Here is a 17,421-nt window from a genome sequence, read left to right on the forward strand (position 1 = left end):
ACAAAAGCAGAATTCTAGTAGGTTCTCTGTCTGCTCCAGAAGGTGTGAATGGGCTGAGAGCAGGAAAGTGTGTAAATCACAAGCAAGAACATCAAAATGTAAGAGCCTGAAAGGATCTCCCACAATCATCTGATCTAGCTTCTCTGACAGTGGACAAGGAAACTGAGACAAAGGAAGGATTGATCTTTCCAGACATTGTCTAGAGTATTATACACACGGTATTATTGCTAAGGATTCTGACCTCAGTTTCACAGGCAAGGAATCTGAGCCTCAGAAGGTCATGTGTTTGGTGCAAGATGGCAACAGTGAAGAGGTCGCCAGCCAGGAGTAAAACCCTCTTGAAGCCCCCTGCTTTTCACTGGGCTACCACGAGGGTGTCACTCCATTTTATCAGCCAGGAAGGTCTGCATTATCTGTCTTCAGGGATAAAAACACCCGAGGAAAAGGTGAGTCCTGAAATAATACGAGGCAAGACCCCAAGTCCTCCAGGCTTGTCCCTGGGTGTGTGTGTATCTTGGGCAAAGAGGAGGAAGCACTGGAAAGGTGAGTGATGCTCACTCTCAGGCCTGCCACTCACTGCCACCATAGGGTCCTCCCACTAGGAAGAAGGATTTGGAGAAAGTCAGCTGAGCATACCCTGCCTGGGGTCCAGCCCTGGAACTAGATCAGCTCCATTAGTTCCACCCAAGGGCACTTGAGGAAATGGCTTCTCTTCTTGCTGAAAGATGTAGTAGCAGAAACTGGGAAGGAGACCTCTTTCTTATACTATTTTCCAGCTAAACCAGGGATGCCCAATCTTTTGGTTTCCCTGGCCACATTGGAAGAAGAAGAATTGTCTTGGGCCACACAAAAAATGTGCTAATACAAATGATAGCTGATGAGTTTTTAAAAATTGCAAAAAAAAGCTTTATGTTTTAAGAAAGTTTACAAACTTGTATTGGACCGCATTCGAAGCCATCGTGGGCCACACGTGTGCGGGCTGTGGGTTGGACAAGCTTGATCTAAATGCTTTCAGAGGCTCTGACTGAGGAAGCAGGGGGTCAGGAGGTCCTGTCCACATGGTGAAATCGGGGCTTGCTGGAGTGGGAAGGACAGTGACATAGACAGAGATACCCTGGGTACTGGTTCCAGCTCCATCACTGACTACACAACTGGGTTTGCTGGGGTTGTGGAGGGGGAAGAGGGGTCCCCTTACCACAGGCATGGGTCATCTCCTCTCCTGGGTTCCTTCTCGGATCTTAAATTCTGTAACTCTGAGACCAGAAATGGGACACTCTGGTTCAAACTCTGCTGTCTAACCTTAGAAAAGGTCAGAGAGATATATATGTATCTTTAGCTGCTGGGTGTCGTGGCTCATGCCTCTAATCCCAGCACTTTGGATGGCCAAGGTGGGTGTTTTCTTGAAGGGCTTAGCTGAGGGAAGACCCCTGTTTCACCAAGGGCACACCCAGCACCTGATCATCAGGACAACTCACTCTTCAGTGTCGCATTGCTGTCACTGGGTAGCAACTCTCGGACCAGCTGCCCATCGTCCTTATCCTTGTCCAACCACCTGGTGGGCAAATGGGGGGATGTTAGCTCTTTGGGTGGTGCAGGCAGACAATCAAAGCTTCACCCATTCATGCAGAGTCACTCTGGAGGCCTAGAGCTTTGACTTTAGCAAAGTAAAATGATTCTATGGGAGCATCTAGCAAAGCATCCTAGCCTGGAGTGGGAAAGGAGGACTTCCCAGAGGCGGTGGTGTTTGGCTGAGATTGGAAGGAGGGCAGGGAACTCCTTGGGGAATGGGTGGAGATGATGTCACATGGTCTTTGGAAGGAGACCAGGAGAAAAGGGAAGAGTATCCCAGAGGAAACAACATATCCTGGGATGGAATACAGCCTCCAGGAGTTGAGACAAGATCATGTGGATGGATGCAGTGAGAGCTCGCAGAGGAGGCTGGAGAGGGGACAGGTCACATGATGTAGGGCCTTGGCAATCACTGTCAAAAGTCTGTCCTGAAAGCCATCATTAGCATAGAAATCAAGCATCTCTTTTTCTAAAGGCTTTCCATCCTCACGGCGCCATACTGAGGGCTCTGGGGTGGGGAAATGGAAGAGAAGATACGCTAGGATACATAAGGCCCAGTCCAGGCTGTCGGCAGCCTACTTAAGAAGACAGGATAGACCAGCTGAGGCACTGAAGACCAAGACAAGGATGGTATTGGACCAGAGTAAGTTGAGGGAAATGAGAAGGGATCAGTGATCTGAGTCCTCAGGGATAAATGAGAATTGCCTTCCAGGAGAAGCTGGAGTTGTACCCTGCAGGGCTGCAGATTGATAGCTGTGACTCTTCAACATGTTGGAGTGAGCCACAGTCCCATCTCTCTGCTGGTCATCCACCAGGGGAAAAGGTATGGGGCAATTTACCTGAAAAGCACCTACACACTGGGCACAGAGACTCAGCCTGAGAAATCAATCATGCAAGCATGAGTTTTCTAAGCTTCAGCACTCAGGATGGTTTATGATGGGGCCCATGGCAGAATAGACACCGTTCATTGTTCCCCAGGATATTGAGGAAAACAAGACATTTGCCTCTTAACCAAACCACCTCCCATTTGTCTGTGTCTTGGTGCTGGTCTTTGCAGCCCACTCCATTACCCTACTGAGAGGGAGGCAACACCCTGGCTACAGAGCCCGTAAAAGCCAAGGCACTAATTCCTCCATAGTCTCCCTGGCATGGAGCTCAGGCCTCCCCAAACTGCAGTACTCTCTGCTAATAGACCACTCCTCTCCCCAAGGCTGACAGAGGAAATGCTGTGGTCTCTCCCAAACCTTCTCTTTCACCCTCCTTCCCAAAACACAAGATCCGACATTCCCAGGAGACCTTGCTGTCAGTTGGCTATTAGCTAACACTAAAATATTAGCCAACAACTAGGCTGTTACTTTTCCCAAGGGCTTTGGTGCTGTGAATCTAGAACGCAAGAAAACCATTGGAGACTCCAAGACATGAGGATACAATGGTGAAATCCTAGGCATTGATGACAGGGGAATTTGGGAACTCAGGGCTTCTAGAGTCCCTGAAATCAACCAATTAAGAGCCTCCCATTCTGTCTGCCTGGCTGAGGTCACCCTGGCATGGAGACTGCAGAGGAGAAGGTTGTGAAGCAGGCCTGGGCACGCATTCACAGGGCGGGGAAGTGTGGAGAGTCAGCAAGCCCTCAGCCATCTGAAAATTCTACCTGCGCTCCCCTCATTCTCCACCACTTATCCACCCCCAGCCCCTCCCCAGCAGCAAAAGGAAACCATGACTTGTCATTTTGTTTCCACCTAAATACTTTCAGGGTATTAATAGATATTTCCAAATATAGCCAGTTTCTTTCAGCTTCAAACACTTCAGCCCAGTTTCAGAGTGAGATGTTGCTAAAAGGATAAGTCAGTCTGGTGGTGATTTTATTACTCTTTCTCTGAGCTCACAGGCATGTGTGTGTGTGTACACACACACATACACACACACCTGATCCGAGCAGAAATTCTGATAAACAGACCTAGTTTGTCCTGCTCTCCAACAGAGTTAAAATAACAGCTCAGGTGAAGAAAGAAGCAGTGTGCATGCTCAGGCTCCAGTTCCTGATTTTTCCAAGTCCCCTGGGTCCTGAGTTGGCAAATGTCATCACTACATGTGTCAGCAAGACATAAGAACCCTTTTCTTAAAAAATGCATGCACTGTTAAGTGTTTGGGGGCAGGGAGGACTCTGGGGTGTTTGAGGCCTCTGCTCCTCTCCCGCCCAGCCATCAGCATCATCGGTATCACTGTGTCTTTAATGGGCTCCTTTCGAACTGCAATACCCTCAACCTCACCATAAGATACATGCCGGCCAGGAAGGTGCAGAAGACCAGACAAGGGATTGGGTCAAAGTCACACAGCAGGTGGGCGGCTAGACTTCTGGTTCTGAGCTCCCCCAGCACCATGTATGTGACAATGCAGTGTGCACACACCAACTTCTTCCTCTTCCCCTTTCCAGGCTCCCTCTCCTGGCCTGCCCCAGAGCTCCGCCCACTGCTCTCTTTATACATGCTCTCCCTAAAGGATCCCCTGCAGTTCCCTAGCTTTAAATTTTAGCTCTATGCTCTCATTCTCTGAATTCATTTCTCAAGGCCCAACTCTGTATTGAAAACCGAACACATCCCAACTAGACCTCCAGAGTCCAACCTTGTCCCCACCCCTCAGTTCTCCCTCCCCAGGATCCCCATTTCAGTAAACGGCATGACCTTCAATCCACCTATCAAAGGCAAAAGTCTGGGGCTTTCAGTTCTAGCTCTTTCTCTGTCTCTTATGGGCAAGGCCCATGAACTGTCCCTCCAGGGTCCTCTCTGGTGTACAATAAGCCCCTTCTCACCACCTTCACTGCCACCACAAAGGGCCAAGCTGCCATGTGGTGAACTGAATTGTGTCCCCCCACCCCACCCTACCCCATTCATACATTTAAGTCCTAACCTCCACTACCTCAGAATGTGACCTTATTTGGAAACAGGGTCATTGCAAATGTAACCAAATTAAAATAAGGTAATTAGGGTGACTCCTCATCTAATCTGACTGGTATCCTCATGAAAAGGGAAAATTTGGACACAGATACATAGAGAGGAAGATGCTGTGAGGAGGCACAGAGAGAAGGTGGCCAATCACAAGCCAGGGAACTCCCAAGGCTGCCAGGGGCGAGGACAGAGGGCTGAGTCAGATCCTTCCCTAGCGCCTTCAGAGGGGCGCAGCCTGACTGACACCTTGATTTTGGACTTCTGACCTCCGAAACTGTGAGACTTTATGTTTCTGCCATTTAAGCCACCCAGTCTGTGCGCTTTGTTACAGCCCTGGAACATGAACAAATGCCGTCATCAACTCCCCAAAACCTCCTGCTGGTCTCCCCTCCTCCTCCCTGGGCCCTGTCCTAACCCCAGAGGCCAGACGGCCTTCCTCACATGTAAGAGGCTCCCTCGCCCTGCTGGACAGTGGCCTCTGTCTACCTGCCTGTCTTGCTGGACTCCAGAACACTCTAGTCCTTTCCCCTGGTGCTCTCCTCTTCATTCCATGGGAGGCCGGCCTCAGCGTTCCTCTGCAGACAGGCCTTCCCCATCTCTAGTCCCCGCTCCAGCCCCTGCACCGTTGTGTGTTTCCACCACGCCACTCTTCACAGTGTGTCATTCTGGCTTTATTCACTTGCTTTTTGTCTAGTTTCCCTGTAGACTATAAACTCCATGAGGACAGGGAGTAAATATATAGTAGGTGCTTAATAAATATATTTTGAGTGGATAGGAATAAAACAATGCAAGCTCTTCCATCTGGCATCCAGCCAGTTAGCCTCCGATCCAGGATGGGGGTGAAAATGCCAGTGATGACTTGAAACGAGGCTGTACTCTTCCCCCACATCCCACTTCCCCCACATCCCACTTCCCCTATGGCTTAGGAGACTGAGGGTTCACACTCCATCCTCTCCCACCCCAGCCTTCTCACTCCTTCCCCACATGCCAGGCACCCCTTGCCAACCTCTGGATGAGCCACCCCCTCAGCCCCTTACTCATGCCTCATGCCATTTCTTCAGCCTAGGTGGCCCACCCTCCCTTTTCCTCTCCCTCTGTCCACTCTCTGATCTCCCTTCCAGGCCCAGGTGCAGTTCCATCCCTTCCTGGAAGCCTGCCTGGCTTGCTCTCTGTTAGTGCCACTCACTTGGAGTTGCCTACATTACTTACCTTTTCAATGTAATTCCTTGTAATATGAACAGTGGCTATATGTAGAAGACTGTAGCGCCCTTTGTCATTGACAAAATCTGTTTCGCAATCATTGACCTATGGAGCCCTCCCAGCGGCCCTCCATGACTGGGAAACTACTGGGCCTAGGTTGGTGCGGTGGTAAGTAATTCAGCTGCAGCAGATGTGCGCCTGTGTGTGTGCACCTGTATGCACAGGCATGCACGTGAGTACATCTGTGTTCATGGTAAAAGGAAGAGCAACACACTCATTGCTGGGCAGCTGTGCAACTCACTCTCATCCACTCAAAGGAGGGCTGTCCTCAGTGTAGCTACCCTCGAAGAGCCCTGGACCAGCCCTAATAAAGTGGACACATAGCAACTCATCTCTACATATAGAACTCAGCCCTAGAACTAAGATTTGCAGAACCAGGTTAGTCCAAGGCCCCAAATCAATCATACAGTGTGCATCCTCCAGATGTAAAATGTGGAGGGCCACCAGGATGACATGAAAAACACTGGTATTGCTCATTCTAAAATCTCTCTATCAGGAACTTCTTTAAGTCAATGGGAACCCAAATGCTCAAGCAAAAAGAGAAAGGAAACTTTATCTCACGAGTAAATTGCAGAAAGGAAAACAAAGTAAGATACCTTGAAAAGAAGTTAACAGGGGAGAGGTATGGTCAGAAAGCTATTTAAATTAAAAACTATTAAAAAAAAACCCTTTTGATTTAAAAGTTTAATTCAATCCGCAACTAACTCTCTGAAGTAACTTACACTTAAATTCAGGAATTGCCAAATTTTATCATGAACAAGCACCCACATTTTGGTGCTTAAATAGAGGAAACTAGCAGCACTCTAAGGGGTGAGGGGGGAATGTGAGGCTCAGGTCTAAGCACCACCAGCAAGGCCACCTCTTTCTTCCACCAGCTATAGCCTTAAGCCACTGTTTTGCTTGCTGGTAGTGGTAGTAGAACTGGGTCTTCCCAAAACGCAGGGACCATAACCTAAGCTGGAGAAAAGACCAGGAGGCAGAACGCGTACCTGAGACAGGGGAACTCCACGTTGTCGCTCTCAGGCTGTCCTTCCTCTCTCACCAGCACTCTGTCCAGGTACCAGCCACTGCCAGAGCCTTTGCCATCGTGTCTGATCCTCACCCGCCTCACATTCCGCATGGTGACGGACTCGATAGTGAACTCGTCAGCCTTGTTGGGGGAAACCACAATGACAGTTGGATGGTGGCTACCCCAGGACCCAAACACCAAGGAAAGACATAAGCTCAGATATCAGCTGATGGGTTAGGCAACTCATCTTTCACACATGGGACAGGAGCTACCTATAAAGAACAGGTCACACCCACCCCCAATTTCTCCCACTGGAATATCATCCAATGTCAAGTTTCCAGCAACTGAGAGCTGCACTTTTTGGTGAAACAATGGCTCTTCTCTGTGATCTCCTTTCAAAAGGCAGCTCCTTCTGGGAAAATAAACAAGCTGTTATCAGTCACCAATCATTTATCATGAGCTAATCCCTTGGCGAATCTCCTCTGGCTCCTTGCTCTAGAGTGAGTGATACTGGGCCCCTTCCAAGGAGGGAAATGATTAGAATTGATTACGGGGACTAAGTGGTCTTGCTAATTGTGCAGTTTTGCCCACCACTGAGGCAGCATAACTGCAGTAGGGGCAACAGAGTTTCCAAGTGTACATGAGCACACCTGGGAGCCTTCAGGGACAGAAACACTGAAGGTGGGATTGATGGACAAAGGCGTCAGAAGATGTAGGAGGAAAGAGTAGGGAAGGCTGAAGAGAAAGGTGGGTGGGTGGGAAGGAGAGAGGAAATTTAAAGTTATGTGAAGTAAAGGCATCGCTACCTCCTCTCCTCAAATGAACCTGAGTCCACCCACAACATCCTGCTCAGATTATTTTTGCCACTGCAGCCTCCAAATGGCCATGATCCCAAGAATCGAGCCAGCCTGGATTGGCCTCAGAGAGAGGCCTTCACTGGAATTCCAGGGCTTTCCCTGACCTCACCAAGGAAGAGGTGGCAGAGGAAGGAGACAGAGCAGTCATCTGCAAATCTCTTCACCCTGGTGAGCTCCCTTGGCCTCACTTTACTGCAACAACGACTCTGTACTTAGCATCCACTGTGTGCTGTGGGCCAGGTCTGACCTCAGAGATGGTACATCCACTGCCCCTAATACTCACAACAGCCAGCCACAGATAGGCATCCTTTCCCTATTTCAGGCATGAGGAAACTGAGGCTCAGGAGAATGAAGCAGGTAGCCCAAGGCTGGGTTTGCCTCAAACTTGCCTAGCTCTTTCCCCACTGCTTCCACAGCCTCCCCAGAACACCCATGTGATGGTTGGGGAAACAGGGGGAACACCCAACACAACTGCAATGAGGCTAGCAACAGAAGCAAGCTCTCCCCCCCCCATCTTTAGGGTCTTTCTTGATTTCTCTTTCCTAAAGGTCATGAACAAGACGCCTGAAGTGGTCATGCCATGGGGGAGAATGCCAAGTTCCCACATTGGACCCTGGGGGCCCAGCCTTTCTCCAGCCTGGGTCCTCTAGTCCACAGTGCCCGGCATCCTTCGCTTTCTGCCCACCCCTGAGGTAAGAAAGATGCTGCTGCTGCTTCCCAGTGTCTTTCTGTTCTGCTGTCTTCTCAAAGCTCAGGGGTGGGGGAGGACCATAATCCCTCCAAGGTGGCTCTTCAACTCCCTGCTGTACAGTCCCAGGAGTCTAACAGGTGTCCATGCATGTTAGTGAATGAGGGTGGGCCAGATACTCAGGAACCAAATACACTAGGCATTGCTGTGCCCTCCCAGTGACTCTGCTGGGATTCCCCGGTCCCCCGCCCCCTTACCCACAGTGAGGCTCCTGATGGCTGAGGCCCCAGGACCAGCATCAGCTCAACTTTAACAGGGCAGGGAAGAAAAGGGAACATGGGAACTGGGAGGACAGGGATGAGTGGGGCACATTGCTGTAACTTACATTGCCCTTTTCAAACAGGTCTGTGTTATTCCTGCAGTTGTAGAGCAGCCGTTCCCCTGTGTCCCCCACGTCACCAAAAAGGCAGAGATAGACGTTGGCATCGGTCCCAGCACCTTCAAGTTCACCTGTGCACACAGTCACATGGTACCGGGCCACTGGCAGGCAGAGAGAGGGACACCATTGCTGACAGCCCCCTGCTTCCTATCCCTAGCCCTGCGGCTCCCACTTCTAAGCTTTGATTCCTCCTCTCCTTCTAGTTCTCATCTGGGCTGACCTTCCCTCTTCCTCCCAACTATCTAAATCCTACCACACACCAATCAAGAGCTGAGTCATCCCCAAGTCTCTTGGCCTAGGCCCTTGGTCCTTATAGGTATATGGATTCCATTTAAAGCCATGGGATCAAATGAGACAGACAAGAGTTTCCCAATCCTGTCAATTATCAGTATCCTCTGGGAAACTTTTAGAAGAATTCAGATTCCTGAGCCTAGCTTCAGACTTCTCAAATCTGAATTTCCAGAGCTCAGTCTACTAAACTTGAATTGCTTCCAGGTTTTCCTGGGGAACTTTGATGGAGCTGGCCAGTTTGCCCTCAATTCCATCCATCCCAGTAAACCCTTTTGCCTTAGGCTGTTCGCCAACTTCTATGTGTTCTCAAGAAAGATAACTTTTCTCCATGAACAAGAATTGTGTCTTCTTCTTTTCAGAACTCCCACTGATAATGACATACCAGGAAGCAGAGAGAAAGGCATGAAATGCAGTTACTGTGGGAAGGGCAGCAGCTTCTTCCCATGTTGAAAATGTACTGTGGAGGGGGCAGACCTGCATCCCTTCACGCCCAGCCCTCCTTCTCACTTAAAATAAGCTGAAAAGTAAAATGCATCCATTCATTCACTTATTCACCCCAAATCGGTTTAATGTTAATGGTACCCCAAAACAAATCGGTTTACTGAAGCCTAGTAGGTGTCAGGCACCATTAACAGTACAGGAATTCCGATGTTAGAGTTAAGAGTAAAAGTAGAGAGGAGCAACGGAAAGTAAAATCACAAATTATGAACAAGAAAATGTTTTTGTTATATCTGTAACTAAGATAATACAGTGGAGGGACGTCTTGGAGTGGTAAGGAGTGGAGTGAGGGAATATAAATTATTTAGAGATGCAGAAAAGGTGACTGCAAGGAGGTAATGTGTGACCTATAAAGTTAGAGAATTCTGGCAAGTGCAAAGGCCCCTGTGTGGACATGCCCAGTGTATGTTCCAGGAACAGGGAGAAGGCCAATATGGCTGGAGTAGAAGGAATGGAAAGGTATATGAGATGAGGCCCAGAGGTGGACAGGAGCTGGATACATGGGGTGTAGCCGGTCAAGGTAAGAAGTGTGGCTTCCTTTTTATTTTTAATTTTAATTTCTGTACAGCGGAAAGCCATTGGAGTGCTTCAAGCAAGGAAGTAACTTGATCTGGTCTATGTTTTAAAGAGTACTCTAGCTGCCAAGAAGAACTGATTATACAGAAAGAAGGAGTAGAATCAAAGAGGTCAGTTAGCAGAATAATTATAGTAGTCTAGAAGAGAGGATACTAGAATTATAGTAGTCTAGACGCCTAGGACTGGAGGTGCAACAGAAGTGGAGAAAAGTCAACAGATTAGCAATATAGTTTGGATGCTAAGTCTAAAATATACTATTTTGGACACAATAGTTCTTGGTGATGGATCAGATAGGTAATTGCGGAAAAGAGAGAAGTTGTAGGTGACTCCTAGGTTTTTGGCTTGGGCAATTAGGTGGATAGAGTTGCCACTAAGGATTAGGGGAGTCTTGGGAGAAGGACAGGTTTGGAGATGGAAATCAATGGTTCTCTTCTGTTCATTATACATTTGAGCTGTCTATTAGATGTTCAAAAACAGAGGTCAAGATGGCAGCTGAATATGTCTGGAGGGTCAGGATTGGTGACATGACTTTGGTCATCATAGGTATATGGAGTCCATTTAAAGCTATGGGATCAAATGAAATATCCTATGGTGAAGATATAGACAAGGACTGAAAGAATATTTGAGGAAATAATGGCCAAAACTTCCCAAATTTGATTTTAAAAGCATTAATATACATATTCAACATGTTCAACAAACTCCAAGTTATGATAAATGCAGAGATCTACACCTAGACATATTATAGTCAAACTGTTGAGAGCCAAAGACGAAGAGAGAATCTTGAAAAGAGTGGCACAAAAGTGACTCATCACCTATAATGGAAGCTCAATACAATAACAGCTGACTTCTCATCAGAAACTATAGAGGCCAGAGGCAGTGGGATGATATATTCAGTGTGCAGATCATTAACCAAGAATTTTAAATCCACAAAAACTACCTTCAAGGATTAAGAAGAAATTAGGGCATTCCCAGAATATAAAATACTACAAGAATTAATCACTAGCAGATCTGCCAAGAAATATTAAAGAAACCTTCATGTTAGACATTAAACAGTAACTCGAAATCACCTCATAGAATAAATAGTACCAGAAAAAGCAGTGACATAAGGAAATACATAGAAAATGTGCAAATATTTTTTGTTTGTCAATCTTTTCTTCTCATATCTCATATAAATGACAACCGCATAAAGCAGTAAATATAGAGCTGCACCACTAGTGAGCTTATAATATGTAAAGATGCAATTTATATTACAATAATAGCATGAAGGAAGGGGAAGAGCACAAACCTATATTGGAACAAAGTTTTTGTATACTACTGAAATTAAGTTAATATTAATCTGAACTAGATTATTTTAAATTAAAATGGTAATTGTAATTTTCTGGGCAACCACTAACAAAATCACCCCAAAAATATGATAAAAGAAACAACGAGGGAACAAAAATGGTACTCTGTAAAATATATAAAAGCAGTAAAGAAAGCAGTGAGAATATAAAAATATGTAAGACATATAAGCAGTAAGAAACAAAAAAGATATCACATACAAAATATAGTTAGCAAAATGGCAAATGTCAATCTGAACATATCAGTAATTGCTTTAAATGTATTACATTAAATCTAATTAGTCTAAACATTTCCATCAAAAGCCAGAGTGTGGTGGCCACTCTGCAGAAACAGGGTGAATCCACCCATCCCAAATTTGCTCAGATATCAAGGCTGATGATACTACACATGCACCAAGAGCAAGATTCTATTATTTACATAATGAGGAGTTCTTGGGAGAGCTTGGTGGGCTCTTGAGCAGGTCCAGTAATAGCCTGGGACAGCAGGGAGATTAGGATTTTATGGTAGTTAGGGAGTGAGACTGAGGTGGTGGTTCCTTTGAATGGTCAGGGCTTGTATGGCTTAAACTTTCCACCAGTGTTAAGGAAGGATGATGAGGCTTTCTTATCAGCTGGCCTATATATGAGGCAAAAAGGAAGAGGGGAGTGGTGTAGTTTGAAACCTGCCAGTAGTCAAACATGAAAAAGAAATCAGACTCTATTACACAGAGATTGGCAAAATGGATAATGGATCTAACTATCTTCTATCAACAAAATACACATTTTTCTATTCAAAGACATAAATAGGTTAAAAATAAAAAGGTTACCAATAAAATTGGCTCAAGAAAAAATATACAATCTAAATAGACATATAAAAAGTGAAAAGATTGATTAAACTGCTAGAAGAAAACAGGAAATTCTTCACAATGTTAGGCTGGGCAAGAATTGTTTAAATAAGACTTCAAAAGCATAGGCAGAAAAAGCAAAAACAGACAAATAATATTACATCAAACTTTTGCCCAAACAAAAAATTCTGCACAGCAAAGAAAACTATTAGTAGAGCAAAGATACAACATACATAATAGAAGAAAATATTTGCAAATTATACATCTGACAAGAGGTTAATATTCAAATATATAAGAAAAACAACTCAACAGCAAAAACAAACAAGCAAACAAATAACTCGATTAAGAAATTGGCTAGGCCGGGCGCGGTGGCTCAAGCCTGTAATCCCAGCACTTTGGGAGGCCGAGACGGGCGGATCACGAGGTCAGGAGATCGAGACCATCCTGGCTAACACGGTGACACCCCGTCTCTACTAAAAATACAAAAAACTAGCCGGGCGAGGTGGCGGGCGCCTGTAGTCCCAGCTACTCGGAGGCTGAGGCGGGAGAATGGCGTGAACCCAGGAGGCGGAGCTTGCAGTGAGCCGAGATCGCGCCACCGCACTCCAGCCTGGGCGACACAGCGAGACTCCGTCTCAAAAAAAAAAAAAGAAAGAAATTGGCTAACTACCTTAACAGACATTTCTCAAAAGAAGACATACAAATGGTTTAACAGATAGATGAAAAAACAGTTCAACATCACTAATCATCAGGGAAATGCAAATCAAAACCAAAATGAAACATACCATCTTTCTCTAGTTAGAATGGCTATCATCAACAACACAAAAGAAGTGTTGGCAAGGATGCAGAGAAAAGGGAACACTTGCACACTATGGGTAAGAATGTGAACTAGTATGGCCATTATGAAAAACAGTATGGAGGTTCCTCAAAAAAGTTAAAAATAGAAGAACCATATGATCAATAATACCATTACTGGGTATATATCCAAAAGACATGAAATCAGTATGTTGACGAGATATCTGTACTCTCATGTTTATTGCATCATCCCTACTTACAATAGCCAAGATATAGAATCAACCTAAGTGTCCAATAATGGATGAATGGATAAAGAAAATAGGTATACATACACAATGCAATATGATCCAGCCACGAAAAAGAGGAATAAAATCCTGTCACTTGCAACAACATAGACGAACCTGGAGGACATCATGTTAAGTGAAATAAGTCACATGCAGAAAGACCAATACCACGTGATTTCACCCATGTGGAATATTAAAAAAAAAAAGAGAGAGAGAGAGAAGTTGATGTCTTAGAGGCAGGGAATCGAATAATATTTTTACCAGAGTAGTTACAAGAGACTGGGGAAAGGATGGGGAGGAGAGGATGGGGAGAAGTTGATCAATGGGTACAAAGTTACAATTAAATGAGAGGAATAAGTTCCGATGTTCTATTATACAGTACAATGACCATAGTTAACAATAAAGACTTGTATATAACAAAATAGCTAGAAGAAATGCTTTTGAACATTCTCACCATAAAGAAATGACAAATGCATGAGTTGATGGATAGGCAAAAAACCCTGATTGGATCATGATACAACATATATTTGTTTCAAAACATTAAATTGTACCCCATAAATACATACAATTACAATATGCCCATTAAAAATAAAATTCCAAATCTTTTAAGTGAAAAGATGAATTCATAATTAAAAACACCTAGCCACAAAGAAAAGCCTATGCCCAGATGTTTTTACTAGTGAATTCTACCAAACACTCAGAGAAGAAATAATACTAATACTTCTCCAACTCTTCCAAAAATAGAAGAGGAGGGAACACTTCTCAACTCATTTTCTGAGGCCAGCATTACCCTAGTACCAAAACTGACAAAGTCATAAGAAAACTACAGACCAATATCTCTTATGAATATGAATACAAAAATCTTCAACAAAGTATTCACAAAAAGAATTCAGTGACATATCAAAAGAATTATACATCATGACAATGTAGGATTTATCCCAGAGATACAAATTAGTTTAACTGCTGAAAATCAATTAATGTAATTTATCAAATTAATTGAATAAAAAGCAAAAATCACATGATTATCTCAATAAATGTAGAAAAAGCATTTGACAAAATCTAACACCCTTTCATGATTAAAAAAAAACCATCAACAAACTAGGAATGAAAGGGAAATTCGTCAACCCACAAATGTTATCTATAAAACACCTACAGCTAACATCATAGTCAATCATGAAAGACTGGTCTGGACACTTTCCCCTTAAGATCAGAAACAAGTCATCTCTTCTATTCAATGTGGTGCTGGAGATTTCAGCCAAGGCAAGTAGGCAAGCAAATATATAAAAAGATCTAAATTGGAAAGGAAGAAGTATCTTATTTATGGGTGACATAGCCATGTATTTATAAAATCATAAGGAATTCACTAAAAAACTATTAGAATAAATGACTTCAGCAAAGTTGTAGAGTACAAGATCAATATACCAAAATTGATTATATTTCTATCCTTTTGCAATGAATAGTCTGAAAGTGAAATTAAGAAAACAGTTATATTTGCAATAGCATCAAAAAGAATAAAATATTTAGAAGTAAATTTAAGAAAATAAGTGAAAAACATACACTCTGAAAACCACAAAATATTTTTTAAAGAAAATAAAGATCTAAATAAATGGAAAAACATCTCATGTTCATGAATTGGAAGACCTAACATTATTAAGATGGCAATACTCCCCAAACTGGTCTGCAGATTCGACACAGCCCCTAACAGAACTCAGCTGACTTATTTGTAGAAATTGACAATCTGATTCTAAAATTCATGTGGAACTGCAAGGGACCCAGAATAGCCAAAACAACCCTGAGAACGAATAATCAAGGAGAAGAACAAGTGTTGACAAGGATGTAGAAAAATTGGAACTCTCATACATTACTAATAAGAATTTAAAATGGTACAGCTATTTTGATAAATAGTTTGGCAGTTTCTCAAAAAGTTAACCAAAGAGCTACCAAATGACCCAGCAAATTCACTCTTAGGTGTATGCCCAAGAGAATTGAAAATATGTCTGCATAAAAACTTGTACATGGATGTTTATGGCAGCATTATTTATAATAACTGAAAAATAGAAACAACATAAATGCTCTTTAACAGTTGAATTTGGTACATCCGTACAATGGACTATGATTCAGCAATAAAAAGAAAAGAGTATTGATACATGCTACAATATGGACGAATCTTGAAAACACTGTGTTAATTGAAATAAACTAAATTTAAAAGGCCATGTATTGTATGACTCTCTATATACGAAATATCCAGATTAGGCCAATCTATGGAGACAAAAAGTAGATTAGTGGTTGTCAGAGGCGGAGGGGTAAAGCGGGGAAATGGGTATGACTGCTGACAGGTATAGGGTTTCTTTTTGGGGGAGATGAAAATGTTCTGGAATTTGATAGTGGTGAGGGATGCATGATTTTATTAATATATTAAAAACCATTGACTTGTACACTTTAAATGGGTAAATTGTATGGCACATGAATCATATCTCAATATAGCTGTTGTTTTTTGTTTTTGTTGTTTGTTTCTGAGAAGGAGTTTGATTCTTGTTGCCCAGGCTGGGGTGCAATGGCGTGATCTCGGCTCACTGCAACCTCTGCCTCCTGGGTTCAAGCAACTCTCTTGCCTCAGCCTCCCGAGTAACTGGGATTACAGGCACCCGCGACCATGCCCGACTAATTTTTTTGTATTTTTAGTAGAGACGGGGTTTCACCATGTTGGCCAGACTGGTCTTGAACTCCTGACCTCAGGTGATCCACCCATCTCGGACTCCCAAAGTGCTGGGATTACAGGCATGAGCTACCGTGTCCCACCATAGCTGTTGTTTTTAAAAATGGACATGATTCATTTGTAGTTCATCTAAAATGAAGACAGAGTATACCTAGAATGAGACAAATCACCAGGGAGTTGAATTCAGTGTACAAATTATTTTTTCAGTAATATGACCATTTCATTTGGAGATATGCAGACATCTGAAAAATTAATTTGACCATGAAACATATGAGTACACGAAGATAGAGTGTCTGTTGCAAAAACACTTGTTAGAAGAACAGGCAAAGAACAACTGACGGTACATAGAGGCCTGCCTTGAGCAAAGCTGGTATAGGTAGGCATTTAAACCAAGAGTTAAGATTGAGGAGAAATCTCCTGCCTACCAATATTGTCTCCTAGTAGGGCCACAGCACCTGAAATTTAACCATCATTGTCTTCTCTGATCAACTCTTTTAAAATTCAAATGCTAAATGCTTTCAATCTTCAGCCTTTGTATAAATGAAGTTGGTTCTTTTGTGTGAAGCTCTCAATGGTCCAATGTGTCCACAGTGAGAGGAATGAACAGCTGAAGACTGAAGGTGGAAACATGACACAGCAGGGAAGGAAAGCTCTCAACACCAGGCTGGGGCTGGCTTCACTCTTAATTATGATGAAGGCCAGTTCTGCCTTTTTAGCTATAACTTTTAGGCAATTTCCAGAAGCAAAGTAATAAGGGAATTTAGAAATCCTTTTGCCTGGGAATTCCTATCCCTTTGGTTCTGAGCTCTGAGGTCCCTTTGCTGGGAAGTTCTCAAGGGTCTTGATTTTTCTCTAGGCACCCCTCTGAAACACCCCAGCCATGGATGTCCCAAGCTCCTTCCTGGCAAGAAGTCTGTGGACAATTAAAAAGAGTTATATTGTTAGACACTAGTAGTGAAAGACTTTAAAGAGATGGGTAAGTACAGAGCCTCTGGTACTTTAATTTTAAAATTACAGCTCTTATTAACGAGAAGCTATGATTTTCTGCACTCGAGTCCAGTGGCCTCTTGCCCACTCATCACTGGCGTGTAATCACTTCTCTCGGAAGTATAGTGGAGAACACGGATCTCATTTATTTTACTCTCATGTAGCTCCTGAGGGACAGCCAAGGTGGAGATAAATTGTGAGCTGGCATGTGTATTGTCCATATCTCCCAGTCTGTGCTAATCAGAACAATCACTCCCAAAAGCCTCTTGGCTCTCAGACACGGCATTAATTGCTTATTTGACTGGCCCTTAATTTGTAATAAATCAGAGATACACAACTTCAA

At 43.9% G+C, this 17,421-nt stretch overlaps 1 protein-coding gene across 1 annotated transcript in view; it reads right to left on the bottom strand.

Annotated features, from left to right (window-relative positions):
* Positions 1-17,421, bottom strand: part of LOXHD1 (lipoxygenase homology domains 1) — a 182,387-nt gene that overhangs the window by 94,617 nt on the left and 70,349 nt on the right. The window contains exons 13-15 of the mRNA XM_025365185.1: positions 8,714-8,868; positions 6,764-6,924; positions 1,476-1,552 (exon numbers count right to left, since the gene is read on the bottom strand). Coding sequence (XP_025220970.1) covers positions 1,476-1,552; positions 6,764-6,924; positions 8,714-8,868 — 393 coding nt within the window. The remainder of the gene's footprint in view (positions 1-1,475; positions 1,553-6,763; positions 6,925-8,713; positions 8,869-17,421) is intronic.

The sequence above is a fragment of the Theropithecus gelada genome, chromosome 18 (genome assembly GCF_003255815.1).
Source record: "Theropithecus gelada isolate Dixy chromosome 18, Tgel_1.0, whole genome shotgun sequence".
NCBI classification, from domain to species: domain Eukaryota; kingdom Metazoa; phylum Chordata; class Mammalia; order Primates; family Cercopithecidae; genus Theropithecus; species Theropithecus gelada.